Consider the following 16,931-nt stretch of genomic DNA (forward strand, 5'->3'; position numbering starts at 1 on the left):
CCTCACAACAAGAACCCTGGCCCATAGTCAGCTGAAACCAACAAAGTCTGTATCCTACCATAGAGCCGTAGTCAACACCACAAAAGGGTTACCTCTTTTACTCTTTGGATAGCTCATTTTGACACTAACTTGATGCAGTCTTAATGGATCTGACACACTTACTAGACTTCATGTTTTCTTGCTTTGGCATTGTTCCATGGATTAGACAGCATTCTTATCCCTCACGGTAGTTATTGCTACCTTCTGACCTCAAATTGCCAGGAAGCAACATCTCATGTTCTGCCCTGCCAACCTAGAGTTTCTCTTTGGTGGCAGCATCTTTGGAAACTTAGGCACACCAGGCCAGGAACCATGCAGGATTACACTCAAGTACAGATGCCAGAAGCCCAAGGGAAACTGCAGCTATTGAAAAAGAAACATAGCAACAGTTAGCTAGAACTCAAAGCAATGCATTTGGGCCTGAAGCACCTTTTGTACCATATCCAGTGCACTCGTGACAGATAACATTCTGGTGAAGGCTCGTATTTGGATCTAAAGAGGATCCAAATCTTGCAAAAGATTCATTTTGCAAAGAAGTCCAGTTCCTGCTGTTTTAAACTGAGCAAATTTAGCTTTGATCTCAGCTTAGCATATCAAAAGGCTACTGACCCACAGAGTGAATTATCTGAACTAGTGACAGACCTGAGAGAAAAGAACCTGCATTCTTCAGTATTTCAGGATTGCTTCAGTTAACTCACAATAGCCTATTATTCTTACAACACAAACTACAAATTCCCAAGATTCCTTTCAGGATCCTGCTCTTCTGAATTGGAAAAAATAGATGCAAGAACCTCAGCTGGCTGAAAGAGTTTCTTCTATGCCACTTTCCTTTATGCATTTCCACCAATCATGATCCTTGCAATGGTGTTGCCAAAGTTCAAGCCAGAATAGGTGACAGTCTTCTTAATGCCATTCTGACCATATTGAGCATAGTTCCCTGACTGCTAAATTTATCATATTACGGGCCCTAGTTTCTCCCTCGGAAAGCAAATAGCTTTTTTCAACACCTAGTTCTTCACCCAGATCTTAGATGCCTTTGATTAGCTGCCTCCCTATGGAAAGATCCATCTCTTCTAAACTAGGCTATTTGTGTACAGCCATATATACCTTGCTGACATCCTGCAAAGAATTCATATCATGCATAGGTGAAGGAAACAAAAGAACAATGGCCATAATCCAGGTATTGAAGAATTTCTCCTCCTCCTCCAGGCTGGCTTGGACTTTAGCCCAGAACCCCGCACAGGAAATCATCAGCCATTACTTCAGTTCTGTCAAAACCAAGATGCCCTTTGTTAAACATGCAACTTTATCTTAAGATTGCTCAGAGGAGCCTTTCTGGTAAGCCCTCTCAGGATTCATGGATGCCCATTGTGGAGCCTACACGCTGTCTTCTTGACATTAAAAAAGGAGAATCAATGGGGTTGCGCTCTCCCAGGCCTAAAGCCCTATTGAAATGAATCTGATGTCCTAATTTCCCTCATTCACCGAATTCCTCAGCCATCTAATGTCCTAATGTCCCTCAGTTGTAGAAGAGGGATAGTCACAAATTGGATGCACACAAGACAGTAAAAATCTTCCTTAAACATACTCAGGCAATCCAATTCTTTACTCAGCTGACCTCTACACCCTCAGACTGATCCTTCTCCTGCAAAACTCTAGTCATTTATTCTTTCACAGGTGATAAGCCTTGTGCTGCTTCTTATGATTCCACCTGGGGAAGTTTCTTGTTTGTTCCTTTCTGAGTTATAGCCATAGACAGAGCTGGCAAAGAGGAGCCTGAGACCAACACAGTGCTTGCAAATCTGTCACATGGCATGATCCCTGCTTTTCCCTGGGCAATAGGAGTCATCTCATCATGGGATGTCTTCTACACAACAACCAGAAGGAACTATCTTAGAAACTAACAGTGCTTTGATCCAGCTTCTTACTTCCTTTCGTTTCCACCCAAAAGACTTTTGACACTGTTCATGCTATCTGGACTGGGATAATGGGATCTCTAATGTAAAGAATAATGGACATAGCATGATTTTCTATCCAGTTTGTAGAAGCCTTCTTGTTGGTACATATGGCTCTTGAAAAGAACTTAGAAACTTAACCTAGTGCAAACAGCAGCTACCTGATTAGGTGTTAATCATACAGAGCAGGTTTCACCAATCCTGCATGATCTGATTAGTTGCTAGTTCATGTCTAGGCTCAGTTCAAGATGCTGGCTCTTACTGTATTTGACTTTTGGAACAGCCTTTTCCCCTTATTTAGCCTTTTATGCACCTTGTTCAATATCTGAGATCTTACTCTGAAATTTGAAGGATATCAGCTAGAAGGAGGAACTTTCAAATAGTGCTGCTAGCCTTATGGAAAGGCCCATCATGCCCCAACATTTTAGATCATCTGTATCAAGCTGGCTCTTTCCAAAGGCTTCTTAATCTGACTAGCTTAGTGGCTTTACTTTCCTAAGGGTTCACTTCTGTTTTCACTTCATTTCTCTGAGTTAGGCTGAATTTGTAATTTAATGTTATTTGAAGTGTAATCATGTTGTGAATTATGTTTAATATTTATAGTTTTAAATTTGCATGTTATATTTTTCTTTTCATGCAAGCTGCTTTGGTTTTAATTTATAACCACCTAAATGTATAAAATTGATGATCTGCCTTCAGACTCAGCTTTGTGAGCAAGTATTGTGCATAGTCCTATTTCCTCCCCATATGTAATATGTATTTTGGGTGGGATTTCCTTTTCATCCTGCAGTAAAGCTCTAAAAAATATTGCAGGCATCATTACTTTAATACAGTTGTGGCTCTAGCATCAATGTAATGGCAAAACGCTGTTAAATAATTTAATAAATGCAAAACTAAATTTTAAGTGCTTGGGGTTTAACTGGGTAACTAAAATCATTTAGTGTATTTTGTTAGAATGTTTTATTTTGAGGTACATTTAATTCTCTTGCCTTTTTTTATAGAGTGTCATGATGATGTAGTAAAAATTGTGGAACTAGCCTGCAAGCATAATATTTGTATTATACCATTTGGTGGTAAGTATTATAATTATTTAGAAACTTCAGAAGAAAAATTGTTACCTTATAATCAGTGGCTGGGATCCAAAGAGCTACTTCAGGCATAATGGAATTGTTGACTTTGAACAGTGGATTCACTTGCCACACCTCATTCTGCTTATGGAAGTGCCCTCAAGTTTTAAGTGTACTTATTATTAAATGTACGTGTGTGTTCTTTTAAGTCCTTCATGGCTAAGTATGAGAAACTAACATTAAGGCAAATAAGTTAAAAATTAAAGACGAGTTGCTATATTTCCCACGTCTGCAGGAGGAACAAGTGTTTCTAGTGCTCTTGAGTGTCCTGCCGATGAAAAAAGAACAATTGTTTCACTGGACACCTCCCAAATGGTATGTGGTTAACGTTTTCAAGCGAATTCCACAGCGTGGCAAATTGTAAAAAATAAATTAAACCTCACTAGGAGTATTTCGAAGGGTCACATAAGCAATAATCTTAAGTGGATAGAGGAGTAAAGATCTGAGCCAGGCTTTTTCATGTCCTGAGTGCAGCACTCTAACCATTATACCACACTGACTTTCTGGTGGGAATGGACTGTGTCAACATTGTCACCTGTTTTGATTGCTTATTGCTCTTTGTAAATTATTTTCAGTCTGAAAGCATGAAATCGCTTTTTAATAACATAATAATGTAGCATTGAGGGGGCAAGATAAAATATAATGCTCCTCCACAAAATCAACAGTCTTAGTTTCAGTGAACTTTGTTGCTTCTGCAGCACAAGAGACTGCTTTATACAAGACTTCACTGAAAGTCAAACTACCCAAAATCCTTTGTGCCAAACTTCTTTCCAGTTTACACATAGGACGAAATTAAAGAATACCGTGTGGCATGCTGTTGGGCTACACTCACTGATCCCAGTTCATAGTGCAGTACTTGCATCAGGTTAGCAAATAAGGTTACAAAATAAGACAAAGGAGAGAAAAAGTGAATGTTTAACATGAGCACAAGCTGTCATTTCATGTTTTAAATTTTGGCTCTAGTAGGATAAGTTAAAAAAAACTCTTCTCCTATTTTAGTATCTTTTACTACTCTGAGAATTTGGGTTTGGCATATTGTTGCCTATAAATGACCAGTGACAAATCAGTGAATTTTGGAATCTACTTTAAACTGCCAACAGCTTTACACCTGGATGGATTCCTTATTTTTTTTATAAGTCTAGCAACCTCAATTCCTAACTGACAGTTCTTGCTTTAGTTATATATTATTACAATTTTAGTTCCTGTGTGGAATATCTGTAATGCAATCCTTTGAATTGTTTATTCCTTCCCCACACTAGTCACTGACTTGGCTTGAACAACACTACAGCCCATCATTGGTTAATTAACCCTCAAAGAGCTGCAGCTTGTCACTTCTATCAAACTTGGGACTCTTTATTATTGGCTAGAGAAACAGGACTTTGCATAGATTTAAATATGCTTTTAAGTTATCATAAATGGAAAGAGAAGGGTGTGGGGGCTGACCCAGCGGGCTCGATGTTTTTGATGATGGATGTTGTTTGTAGTTTTCTTTTTGTTTTTTAAGATTATAATTTCAAATAAAACTTATTAAAAAAGAGCTGCAGCTTGTCCCAGTCACCTTTGTGAATATATAGCTCCTGAGGGATAGGGGTGCCATCACATGCAAACTTGTCTGGCAGGGAACATTTGAAGGCTAAACAACCTTTGCATAACCCATAGTCTGTTGTAGGACCATGTGAGGATTATTTAATCTTCAAACAACCTTCACTTTCCATGTTTACATGGCACACAAAAAACACTCCCAGTCAGGGGTTGCAGATTCTTAAAAATGGGGGCCAGCATACACTATAGCTTCTTCAGGATTATTAATGCAGCCTAGCCCCTTAATTAATCCATGATGGGCTTCTGTGTCATCCCTACAGTCTTACTGAATTTCCTAAACACTCTTCCTTTTGTTGAAGAATTGAAGATAATGTTTTGTTTCATGAGTGTTTTCTTTCTTTGCAATAGAACAGGATTCACTGGATAGATGAGAAAAATTTAACTGCTCATGTTGAAGCTGGCATTACTGGGCAAGATTTGGAAAGACAGGTAACTTAAGCTTCATCCTTTGAGAATGATTTGTGTTTTTCATTTGCCATCTATACATGCGGTGTTGCTACATTATTGAATTAGCTTGAATTAATCACAGGACAAATTCTTTATATTTTCCCCTCTCTACCAGTTTCAGGGTAGTTCTTGTATTCTTAATCTTTCTGTTTAAATAATACATTTCTAAGGGTTGATTAAAAATGCAAGTCCACAAGACAAAACAAGTACACACCTAAAACTAGCAAACATGGAATAAAATCCTACTTAGAGTAGATGCATTGAAATGAATGGAATTTAAGTCAGTTATTTACTGACTTAACATGAAACATCCTGCTCCAGCACCAAGGTACAGGTTTTCTTTGCATTTAAATCATTAGTAATATAATTAAGTAGTCAATTTTAATTTTGAGCTAAAGCAAGATTTGGAAAGATTTAATGTGCAAGTCTTCATTAAGAGAACTGCCAAAAATCCACAGCTTGATACTTCCATTTATTTATTTATTTATTTGTAACTTTTATATGCCGTCACCACATGCCTCGGCATGTTGGGATGGCTCACAAATGTACAATTAAAACAATAACAAATGCCATAAAATTATATAAAAATGAAAAAGCGACTGTTAACGATAAAATATTAATTTTTAAAATAGCAATTAAATTAAAAGGTTTTAACCTGGCGCTGAAAAGAATATAAACTCGGTGCCAGGCGCACCTCTCCAGGGAGCACATTCCCTAATCTGGGTGCCACTGCAGAGAAGGTCCTGCTCCAGGTAGTTGTTCTTTTTATCTCCTTTAAAGAGGGCTCCCGGAGCAGAGCCCCTCCTGCAGATCTTAAGGGGTGTGAGGGCATGTAAGGGAAGAGGCACTCCTTCAGGTATCCTGGTCCCAAGTCGTTCAGGGCTTTATAGGTTAAAACCAGCACCTTCAGGGCCCGGACTTCAACTGGAAGCCAGTGAAGCTGGTAGAGGACCGGTATTATATGAGAATAACAACCGGTCCCTGCCAGCAACCTGGCAGCTCTGTTCTGTACCAGCTGAAGTATCCGGACCGTTTTCAAGGGCAGCCCCACGTAGAGCGTGTTACAGTAATCCAACCGGGAAGTTACCAGAGCATGAATCACCATTGCTAGGCAGTGCTTGTCCAGGTAAGGGCGCAGCTGATGAATCAGATGAAGCTGTAGGAAAGCACTCCTTGCCACCGCAGCCACCTGGGATTCCAGTGACAGCTCTGGGTCAAGGAGCACTGCCAAGCTGCTACCCCATCCAGGACAAGGTCAGAGTCACTTACCTGAAACTGTGATCCGCCCACTAACAGGACTTCCGTCTTATCTGGACTGAGGCTCAGTTTATTGGCCCTCATCCAGCCCATTACCTCAGCCAGGCACAGCCACCGCCTCACCTGGAGTAGATGTAAATGAGGTAGAGCTGGGTGTCATCAGCATACTGGTGACACCACAGCTCAAACCTCCTAATGACCTCTCCCAGTGGCTTCATGTAGATGTTGAAAAGCATGGGGGACAAAATAGAGCCCTGCAGAACCCCATGGCACAACTGCCACGGCGCAGAGCTATAGTCCCCCAGCAGCACCTTCTGGAGTCGGCCAGCCAGGTAGGAGCAGAACCACTGCCAAGCAGAGCCTCCTACTCCTAACCCGGCCAGCCTATCCAGAAGGATACCATGGTTGATGGTATCAAAAGCCGCTGAGAAGTCCAGGAGAACCAACAAGGATGCACTCCCCCGTCCCTCTCTCTGGACAGGTCATTGTACGGGGCGACCAAGGAAGTTTCTGTCCCATAATCAGGTCTGAAACCGGACTGAAATGGGTCCAGATAATCTGTTTCATCTAAGAGTGTCAGGAGTTGTCCCGCCACCACCCTCTCTTAACACCTTGCCCAGGAATGGGATGTTGGCCACCAGGTCATTTTTATATAGGTATCTACTTATGAAGTGTTTTCCTATCCTATTCCTAAAATGGCCGTCTTGTCCATGTAACTGCACTTGTTTGTTTTTAATTATCAAAACATTTAATTAATTTTAATTACCTGATGCATGATATGCATTTATAATATTTATATAAACATTAATCTAGTTATGTTTCTAAAACTCGTTACTGTAATGCGTACATTACAAATCAAGCTTCCATTTTCAAAGTGGGACATTGGCCCCATCACTATCTAAAGAGTTTGAAGGCACTGTCCCACATAATTAGGTGGAGTAACTTTGCTGGATTGAGAATTTACTTATAATGTTGTACTGAATATACAGCTATAAATTAATCCAGATACTAGGAATGGAACCTTAAACTTTCTTGAGAAAATACAAAGCCTATTTACTTATTATTTCTTAACTATGTAACGTTGGCAGCAAATCAACAACTTTCTTCCCGAAATACTATTTTTTTAAAAAATCTTTCTTCTGATGCTGATAGGATTTCAGTCCCTTGACCTGGCAAATGATTCCCTTTCAGAAGTGTTCCACCTTTCTTTTGCTAATTTGGAATTGTTGGTTCTAGTTATCCTGCTGTGCACTGTTCCAGTGTTACAGGCCACTGTTGTTTAAATACTTTCTTAGAGTCCTGTTAGCATAATTTTTAGATTCTGAAATGAATGTATAAGCAGGAATTGGCAAAGCATTAGTGAAAGTAGATTCCACTTTGACATATGGTGAAATAGGTGCTACTTCTTCCATTAAGGAATAGATGTCTTTCAAGGCACTTCTGTAGCTTTTCCCCCCAAAATTATTTTTGTTGGAAACTACTAACACAGCACTTCTTGATGAGATGGCCTTTCATACTTTTTATTTTTATATCCTTTTATCATTTGATGAAGTATTTTAACCTTTCCAGAGCTGTAGGCTTTTTTGAAAGGTTAGAATTAAAATGCACAGAGCACATTCCCTTAATTTAAATGACATTTTTCCAGGCTAGTAACTTCTGATGTTTCACCAACTGCTCCATTCTTGAAATGCCGCATAATCTTTTGTCCCACCAGAATAAGGCATATTAGCGTCTTTTGCTGCATCTTCTTTCTGTAAAATGAAAAAACCAAATTCTTGGAGAATCTTCTGGATCAGAAAACATTTTTTGAATTCTGTATACTTTTTAGTTTATGTACATGCAGATCCCTGTGTACAGCATTAAAGGTAAATAGAAATTACATTCTAGCACATGAAATACAGTTCTGGAGAGTGTACACTATTCTTGTAATGAATCTTGCAGTCTTGTAGGTTTGAATACTGTCAAATGTGTAAAAGAAATGTGTTCTGCATTCTGTTCTTTATCAGCCCAGCAAATCTGTTTTGCTGGATAATGTTGTAAGTCAGGACACACTGATTCCTCTACTATGAAATGTCACAATCAGTGACCGTATGGTGATATGTAATAGAACAGCAGATACTAACACAGTTATTTAGGGGTTGTGTTTGAACAATCCAGAAAATAGGTTATTTGTCCCCAAAAGTTGCATAAGAAAACATGGAAGAGCCTTCTACCCAATGTGGCATTCTTGAATAGCCCATTTTCCCACTTTTTCTGCATAGAATATGCTTTCAGGAATAGTACATGTGACTCACAGTTGTATCTCTTGACATAAGATTTTTTTGTTTGTCAAGCCATTTCACTATGATAACTTTCTGTGACGGTATATCATTCAGACTACTTGAGGCGCTACAGATGGCAAAAGCCAAACTAATGAAGAGAAACAAAACAAGTGACAAACATGTAGGAATTCCTGCTCTGCATAACAAATACACTATGGTTTCATATTCCAGCCAAATGGTTGTATATTAGGAAAATTCTTTTTGGAGAATAACGTATGAACAGTTCAGGATTTCTACAGCCCAGTTGCAAATACCATAACAGTACCATAAAATAATGTGCTTTATTGTTAGTGAAATTGTTTAGTTGTTTTTCTTTAGCAACATTGACCCCATTGGCACCTAACATTATCCCACAGTTTATTTAAACCATGAATTGTCCTAACCAAGGTTTGTCTATCAGACAGACAAATTGTGCTTTGTTTTCTCAGTCCTGAGTTGTTTCTCTTTCCTTTGTCAATTCCTTTCATGTAACCCAACTGTATATGCAGCACTGTAGTTTTAAGATGTAGAGAGGATGGCCACTCTTGTATCCTTAACCTGCTGAAAGAACCCACAAACAATTTAAAATGCTTTGCAAGTATCATCAACCCATAATTACATAAAGTTTTGTCATTATGACTACCTTAAGCATGAGTTGTTGAATTATAGGTGGTTGTTGAATGGGGGGATTACATGCAAATTCTCTACCATGATTTAACCTTGAGTTTTTAACAACAATTAAAAATTGAGTTATCCAAACACCGTGACTGGGTTACTTAGTTTTTACATAACAGTTTGGTCAGAGTTTGGATGTCATGCTCCACAACCTATGAAGGATCTGATCGTGGTTTGTGAATTTGGAAAATGTAGGCATGCAGTAGGTAGCGTGTCCGCTCTTTCCCAGTTGTGACAAATCATTGATTTTTAAACTGATGCGTGATTGGTAAATACATATCAGGAGATACCCTGATTATTATTACATGTGAATGCAATTACTGTGTTCTATAGAATTTTCTTTACAGTTTTGTAAGCATGGTTATAAATAAGGCCAGATTTTACAGGTATGCTTAAGGCATACTGCTTTATACCTTCAGTTCACATCATGTTTTTTTCCTGTTCTTTGCCTTCATGCAAATATTTCCTATGTACATGTCACTACATAGTCTTCAACAGTTTCAGTATGAGCTGCATAGATACACACAGAATTCTTGCAGCAAACTTTTGTGACTGCAGGCGCTTTGGTACTGAAAGATGATTACATGGAGAAAACTGATTAGCAAAAATTACTGTATACCACCATAGAATAGCTGTGTTAATCAAAGTCACTTAGAAACAAATGTAATTATATTGGTCAAAGATAGCAGTATCTACTATCTGCTGATAGTTAAGTGTGCATTTACAAAACTAAATTTTGCAGTGAAAGTTGAATGCTCTTTAAAAACTGTTACAAATAATGGCTTATTCTATCTTATGTTTAGCTGGGTGATAGTGGTTACTGTACGGGCCATGAACCCGATTCAATGGAATTCAGTACCCTTGGAGGATGGGTGGCAACACGAGCATCTGGCATGAAAAAGAATATTTATGGGAACATTGAGGACCTGGTAAACTTCTTCATAGTTTTTAAAATTTCTTTCTAGTATTCCAGCAAGTGATCTTGCTACAGCCTGTCAGTACTTAGTATTGTTCCTCATGTTTTGCTCAGTAATAGAAAACATTAGCTGTTCTGAGATATCAAAAATAGTTTTGAAATTTTTTTTGCATAATGCAGCACTTAAGCTTTAAATGTTGGATAAAATTACCTTTTGAATAGAGAATGATACAAATATTAAAGGCAGGTAAATTATTTGTACCATCTTTTGTCTACCCCACACTCTTTTGGGGTTTGGTGCAAATGAATTAAGGGAGGTAGTTGGGTTTTTTTATTATAATACACTAAGCTTCTGTGTCAGCTTATTTTGGAGTGTTTTAGTGGCTTCTAGCAGTGGTAAATTTCAGTATAGACTAAGGATGCTTTATTGATTTGATATATTAGCATGCTTTTATATATTTCCATTTATTTGTAACTGAGACTATTCTATTTTATACAGGTGGTTCATATAAAAATGGTAACCCCAAGAGGTGTAATACAAAAAAGCTGTCAAGGACCACGTATGTCAACAGGACCTGACATCCATCATTTCATTTTAGGGTCTGAAGGTATAATTAAAGTAGAATCGCAGCGTTTGTTTGAGAACCTCTGGAATCTCCATCACTAACACAGAACTTTCTTAGACCTTCCCTTAAGGAACAAGGCCTCTTCTTTCTGTGCATCTGACTATCATTCATCTTTCATACCATGCAGCAGTAGACCTGTGTGATGTGCCACAACAGTCAATATTTATAAGACACCACTATATTTTCTTGGGGCAGTGATAAATTGATGCTGCCTTTTAGTTAATTCTGTTTCTAATGGATGTTAGGTTGTAATCCTAAACACACTTACTAGGAAGTAAGCCCCGTGAAGATGAAGACTTCTAAATAAACATGCACTGGATTATGCTGTTTTGGCTGCCTCTCAGTTTTATTGCTTGTCTTCAGTGCAATTATAATGGCCTAGACTTTGATATCTAGAATTTGTGCCCTTAATTCCATTCATTTTCTCATTTTGGTTTTTTTTTTTTTGCTTCTTGACAATCTCCAAAGCATCCCAGTGGCTTCAAGAACGTTGCAAAACACCTTTAGTCTATTATGCTCCCAATGCATATGCCTAGTATTGAGAATGTAAGACATACAAATAAGCATGCTCACTCTTAAAGCTTTGTTAGATAATTCAAATTTAACCATTCTATCATGGCTAAAACTTGTCTTTTGGTCAGAAAAGGACTGTTTTTACATGAGTTAACTAAGGCAGTGCCAGGAAGATTTTACCTGAGAAAGACTGATGCCCAAGTAGAAGCAAAACCAAAGCTGCTGCACATGCAGGATTGAGGGAAGGAGAAATTCTCATCATACCAGTACATGTCTGCTCATGCAGTCTTGCATACTGCCCAGTCTTGCAACCCCTTTCTCCAGTTCTGGTTTATCTCTCTCAAGACATGACTTTGTTAATTTTCTTAAACATATCTGATATCTTAATTCAGTCAATGTATTTGGTGTCTTCCTGATGTTGGCTGAAATTAACTATTCAGCAATTTTGGAACATAAGAGGCAACATCTCTTAACTGTGAGCACCTTCATATGGTTTCTGCTCATTTGTGTGACCCTTCCGCCCTTTAGGTCTGGATGGCACTCTTCCATTTGTTCCCCAGTCACATGCACCCTTGCTCACTTTTTTCCATGACAAAATTGGACATCTCTCCTTTGTATCTTGATATCCATTCTTTTTATAGACATGAACTATAGCACCCAGTAATAATATTACAAATAATTTTTAGATGCTTTGCTTGATATTCAGCCATGCTAACTAATAGCTTTCAGTACTGATTCTGGGAAAGCACATCTGCAGAAAATATCCAGTATACCAAATGCTTTGACAATTATATGGTTAGACTTCTCATGTTAAGTCTCAGTTATAACTGTCTCTGTACCAGGATCTTAAATATTGCATTTTAATGTTAAGAAAACTGATCCTGCAGTGGTGTATAGTTAGTTAAAACTCTATGATTTAATATTTCAAACTGAGATATTTCTGCAATTAGAAGCCAAATTCTCATCATTTGAGTAATATTGTATTAACCATTCAGAGGTTCAGGTATAGGAAATACATAAAACTGAATTAAACTCCCATGTGGTGTTCAAAGTTAATTTAAGAGAAATGATTTCAGGTGGGTGGAAGGTACAAGGATTCTGGCCTTTGCCTACAAAATAACATCTTGTAGCTCTTTCAGCTGCAGTGCCAAAATGAGTATTTTTCTCTTTTTGTAAAGGAACCCTTGGAGTGGTAACAGAAGTTACGATAAAAATTCGACCAGTTCCTGAATATCAAAAATATGGCTCTGTAGTATTTCCAAACTTTGAAAGAGGGGTTGCCTGTTTAAGAGAAGTAGCAAAGCAGGTAAAGTAACCTTATCTTCAAGTTGTATTTCATTGCACTTTAAAAGAAATAGCAGTATCCAGATGCCTTCACTAGATGGCATGCTAATGCTCTGCTCCACTTACTTCTTTGAAGCTAAGACATGTGCTAAAGGGGAAGTGTCCTATGCAGCCTCTTGTAGATGGCTAAATTTAATATTAAAATCTTGCATTTCTGTGGGTTGCATTCCTGATACTTTAAAAGAGAGAGAGAAACTTTTCTATCCTGTTGGTTTAAATACACTGAATTGGATTCAGACCTAGTCATAACTTAAAGTACACACATTGAAATCATTAGGACTTAAGTTAGCCATACTTAAATGCCATTCAGTTCAGTGGATTTGTTCTAGAAAAATCTAGATCCATCCTATTTTCTACACAAAAAATGGTATTGCCAGCATCCTATATATCTTTCAATCTGTGCCAGTTAAAGTATGAAATGTGACTATTCCCAAACGTCTCCTTTCTCTTGGAGTTCTTGGGCTGGTGAAAGCAGCAAGTTGATGAGGTGGCATCAGAAGTTGGGTAGATGTAAAATCAAGAGTTATCTTTAAAGCACAGTTCTTGTATCACTGAAATGCAAGCAGAATATTTTGGATGAAACGTGCTATTTTACTACTGTTGACGGGTTAGCTTGAATACTGGAGTTAAAGAATTGCCTCATTTTGTGTCAGTGTTGTACCTGAAGTTGTAGCAGGATATATAGGAAATTTTCCCTGTGTAGCTGAACAGAAAAAATATTGCCATCTTTACAAAAGAGTTGCACTTATTACACCCAAGGGCAGAATGCCACTCAATCTTTTAATCTCATTTTGGTGTATTGAACAGTATCACAAACATAAGGAGATATGTAATGTTTGATGGAGGGGGGATAAAGAGGGGAAGGGGATGTTAACAAATGCTGAAATTTGGAAGAGGTGTTGTTTCTACCATTAAATTCAATTAAGTCATTATTATAAAAGCAAAATAATTTGATAGATTTGTGACACATGAAATCAAGAGATTCAGGATTGTTAATGGAACAAACAAGCCAGAGTTAACCCATGGTTTGTTGTTAATCTAACTCAGGCTTGGTTAACCCATATACATACCTGAACTTTCAGGTTTGCATATCATGAAAACAGCCAAGAACAGGACATTCTTGGGTTGTTATGTAAAAGCTGGAAAGGCTTTTGCACTCTGCTTGTTCCTGGCAGTTCCTAGATTAAATGCAAGAATTGCTGCTGTTAGAGGTGAACCAAGTCATAGAGCAAGTCTATATCATGTTGATAAATGGAAGGAAGGCACTTCTGAAAGGTGTTGCTATAATTCCTCACTGATTTCTGCCACTTCCTGCGCCAGTTCCCACTGCACATTCCATACTGCTCCATGACCCACAGGAATGGCTTTTCAGGGGAATAAAGGTTGCCGCAGTGGAGAGGAATGGGCCAGAAATACCATTGTAGGACAGAAAGACTATGAAGGCATCTCTGAATCAACACAATTCTTATTTGTAAAGACTAACATATTTTATCCTTCCTTTTATCTGTTCCCTAGCCCTCTTATATTCTTCTGTCACTGAAATCTTCCATCAGTCATCTATTCTGTTTTCTTTCCATGGTTTTTCTGTTATTTCCCCTTTGCAAAATTATTAGTACCTGGGTTCCTGCTGTTATACCAAAGGGCATGCATATCTGTCTGCACATCTTTACCTGTTTATACAAGCTGTATGCAATTCTTTGGACATCTTTTGGGCAATGTACATGTTTTTAAAGCTAGAGACTTCAGAAACCTTCCTAAGTAAAACTTCTTTCCCAGAAAAATTGTGAATTTCTGTTTTTTCTGGTTACTGACACTGTTAAATCTAACTTTTTCTATCATGTTGTGACATTATCAATGGCCTTCTTCAGTCATAAGGGCAACTTTCAACCAGGCTTGCTGGTTGCTCATGAGCTACTTCCAGTGTCCAACGTTCTACAATATTGCATTCATAACTTGTTTCCATGATGTCCAAACCTGAGCGTTCAATGTTCTTTGTAAGTTTACCCAAAAGCAAACCATAGCTTTAATACTACGCTACAAAAATACTTGTTTCCATGCTGTATTTTCCATTGGTATTTTGTATTCTTATGTAACTTGTCTGTTTATAGCGATGTGCTCCTGCATCTATTCGCCTCATGGACAATGAACAGTTTCAGTTTGGTAAGTTTTACTAATTTTATTCAGGGTTAGTGTTTTTAAGCATTAACTGATCTTGATAGCAGGAATCTCTTAACCAAGTTTAAGGAACTGGAAAGGGGACACAAGAATGCATGCCTCATTCTTCCCAGAGTCATTTCCCATATACCAGTTCTGCCCCCATCCCTGCCCTGTGCCTCATGCCAGTAAGGATGGTTCAGTGTTATAGCCAAAGTCCAGAAATGAAATGACTAGACCTAAAAGGGGCCTTGAGCTGATGCTTCTTGAACAACAGCATTCTGTGGTTCTTAGCGAACTGCTTTCAAAATGAGGTAACTTTCCTGCTGTCATAAGTCAGAAATTCCATTTTGGGCCTGCCCAAGTAGGTCTTTAGATGGTGAGTTATGTCTTCATTGATGCTAGACTTGACTGATTCCAGTGCTGCATTTTTAGGGTTTAGAGGGAGGGAATACATAATCAGCAATTTATTTCTAATTCCTTAACATGATTAAGGGATTCCTGTCTTTTGTGCCTTTGATCACAGATTATAAACGGACATATACTGATATTTTGGCTTGGCATGCACAATGAGAATAAGCTGTTTATTTAATAAGTGCTTTATTTAATTTAAGAAGTATGCTAGGTGTGTGTTGGGTATGATTTGAATAATCGCCACCTGAGTGCAGCTTATGTCCACTGAACCCCCAGCAGCATGGCTTGTTGGAGGCGACAGAACTTTGCAAGAATCATTGGCTGTTGCATGATTGGAAGCTTGTTTCACCTTCCTAAAAGCCATGCTGCCTTGATTTAGATGACAAAAAATCCATGCCCAGACAGTGATTATTCAAATTGTGTGTAGCACATGCTGTGATTTAAATAAGCCTTTTTTGAAGGTGCAAGCTGGCTCCTTATCCAGTTATTTTGCTTGCCTTATTCTGCCTCCAGATCCTTAAGTAGTTTATAAAACATGTTAATACTGTTAAAATTATCTGACAAAATTAGGATTGCTATATTGAGTTATTTGTTAATCAGTTAAAATACTGACATCAAATAAGGGATACGTTCTAAAACAAACAACACATTTAATAAAAGTAAGGAGAAAATTATGTCTAAGATGATATATGCACCTTATAAAAATAGAATAAGCTTAGTTCTCCAACACAAGTGGCTTATTCAAATGAAAATTTCTGTACGTTTTGGGTGTAATCCTATGCATGTTTTGACAGAAGAAAGTCCCAGAGAGGCTAGCTGGGGAGTTGTCGTGCTCTTTTCTTTTAAAACATGTATAGAATTGTGCCCTTAATTAAAACTCATAATTTATCTATGAGCACTTTATAGTTTGTTTAAGTTTGTCACCCAGTTAAAGAACAAATACACCAAAAAGCAAACCTTAATCATTATAGCTAGTTCGTCCAAAAGCTTATGGGTCTAATCAACACCTTGTGAGTTGAATATCTTTTAGTAATACTTCTCATTTGTTAGTTTGCTCTCTTACTTGATAAATTCAGAGTCCTTTTGGAATATAAAGTAGATTGAATAAACACATTTTTGGCTGACAATTAGCAGACTAGAGTTGTATTGGTTACTGTTCATATACCTTTTATGGTTTGTCCTCACAGTAGAAGGTGGTAGCAGCAAGCAAGAAAAGTTTCCTGGTGTGCTCATATGATGGCTGCCAGGTTTCATGGGAAAAAGCTCAATCTCAATTCAGCCCTGACAGGAAAGCAAGATAGTACAAACCAAAAGTGATATGTGATTGGGTAAAAATCTCAGTATTTCTACTGAGGCACCTCTGAAGCAGAAGGAGTTGTGATAGCTCTTAATCTGAAATAACCAGAAAGCATTTAGGGGAAAAGAAGATGCTCCACAATAACAATTTTGGTTTATACCTCTATTAATTTTTATATAAAATGGTCTCTAAAGGAATGTTTATTTCATTTCTGTACTGCCCAATAGTCAGCTTTCTGGGCAGTTCACAATGAAAACTGTAAAAT

The 16,931-nt window shown here is 37.9% G+C and overlaps 1 protein-coding gene across 2 annotated transcripts in view; it reads left to right on the top strand.

Annotated features, from left to right (window-relative positions):
• AGPS (alkylglycerone phosphate synthase) overlaps nucleotides 1-16,931 on the top strand; it is a 74,674-nt gene that overhangs the window by 29,673 nt on the left and 28,070 nt on the right. For both annotated transcript variants that reach the window (XR_006414410.1, XM_044426936.1), the window contains exons 6-12: nucleotides 2,996-3,067; nucleotides 3,357-3,436; nucleotides 5,072-5,152; nucleotides 10,206-10,331; nucleotides 10,818-10,926; nucleotides 12,636-12,763; nucleotides 14,910-14,961. Coding sequence is in view for 1 of the 2 variants with exons in the window: in XM_044426936.1 (XP_044282871.1) it covers nucleotides 2,996-3,067; nucleotides 3,357-3,436; nucleotides 5,072-5,152; nucleotides 10,206-10,331; nucleotides 10,818-10,926; nucleotides 12,636-12,763; nucleotides 14,910-14,961 (648 nt within the window). In the remaining variant the exon portion in view is untranslated. The remainder of the gene's footprint in view (nucleotides 1-2,995; nucleotides 3,068-3,356; nucleotides 3,437-5,071; nucleotides 5,153-10,205; nucleotides 10,332-10,817; nucleotides 10,927-12,635; nucleotides 12,764-14,909; nucleotides 14,962-16,931) is intronic.

The sequence above is a fragment of the Varanus komodoensis genome, unplaced genomic scaffold (genome assembly GCF_004798865.1).
Source record: "Varanus komodoensis strain SLA01 unplaced genomic scaffold, ASM479886v1 scaffold18_1, whole genome shotgun sequence".
In the NCBI taxonomy this organism is placed as follows: Eukaryota; Metazoa; Chordata; class Lepidosauria; order Squamata; family Varanidae; genus Varanus; species Varanus komodoensis.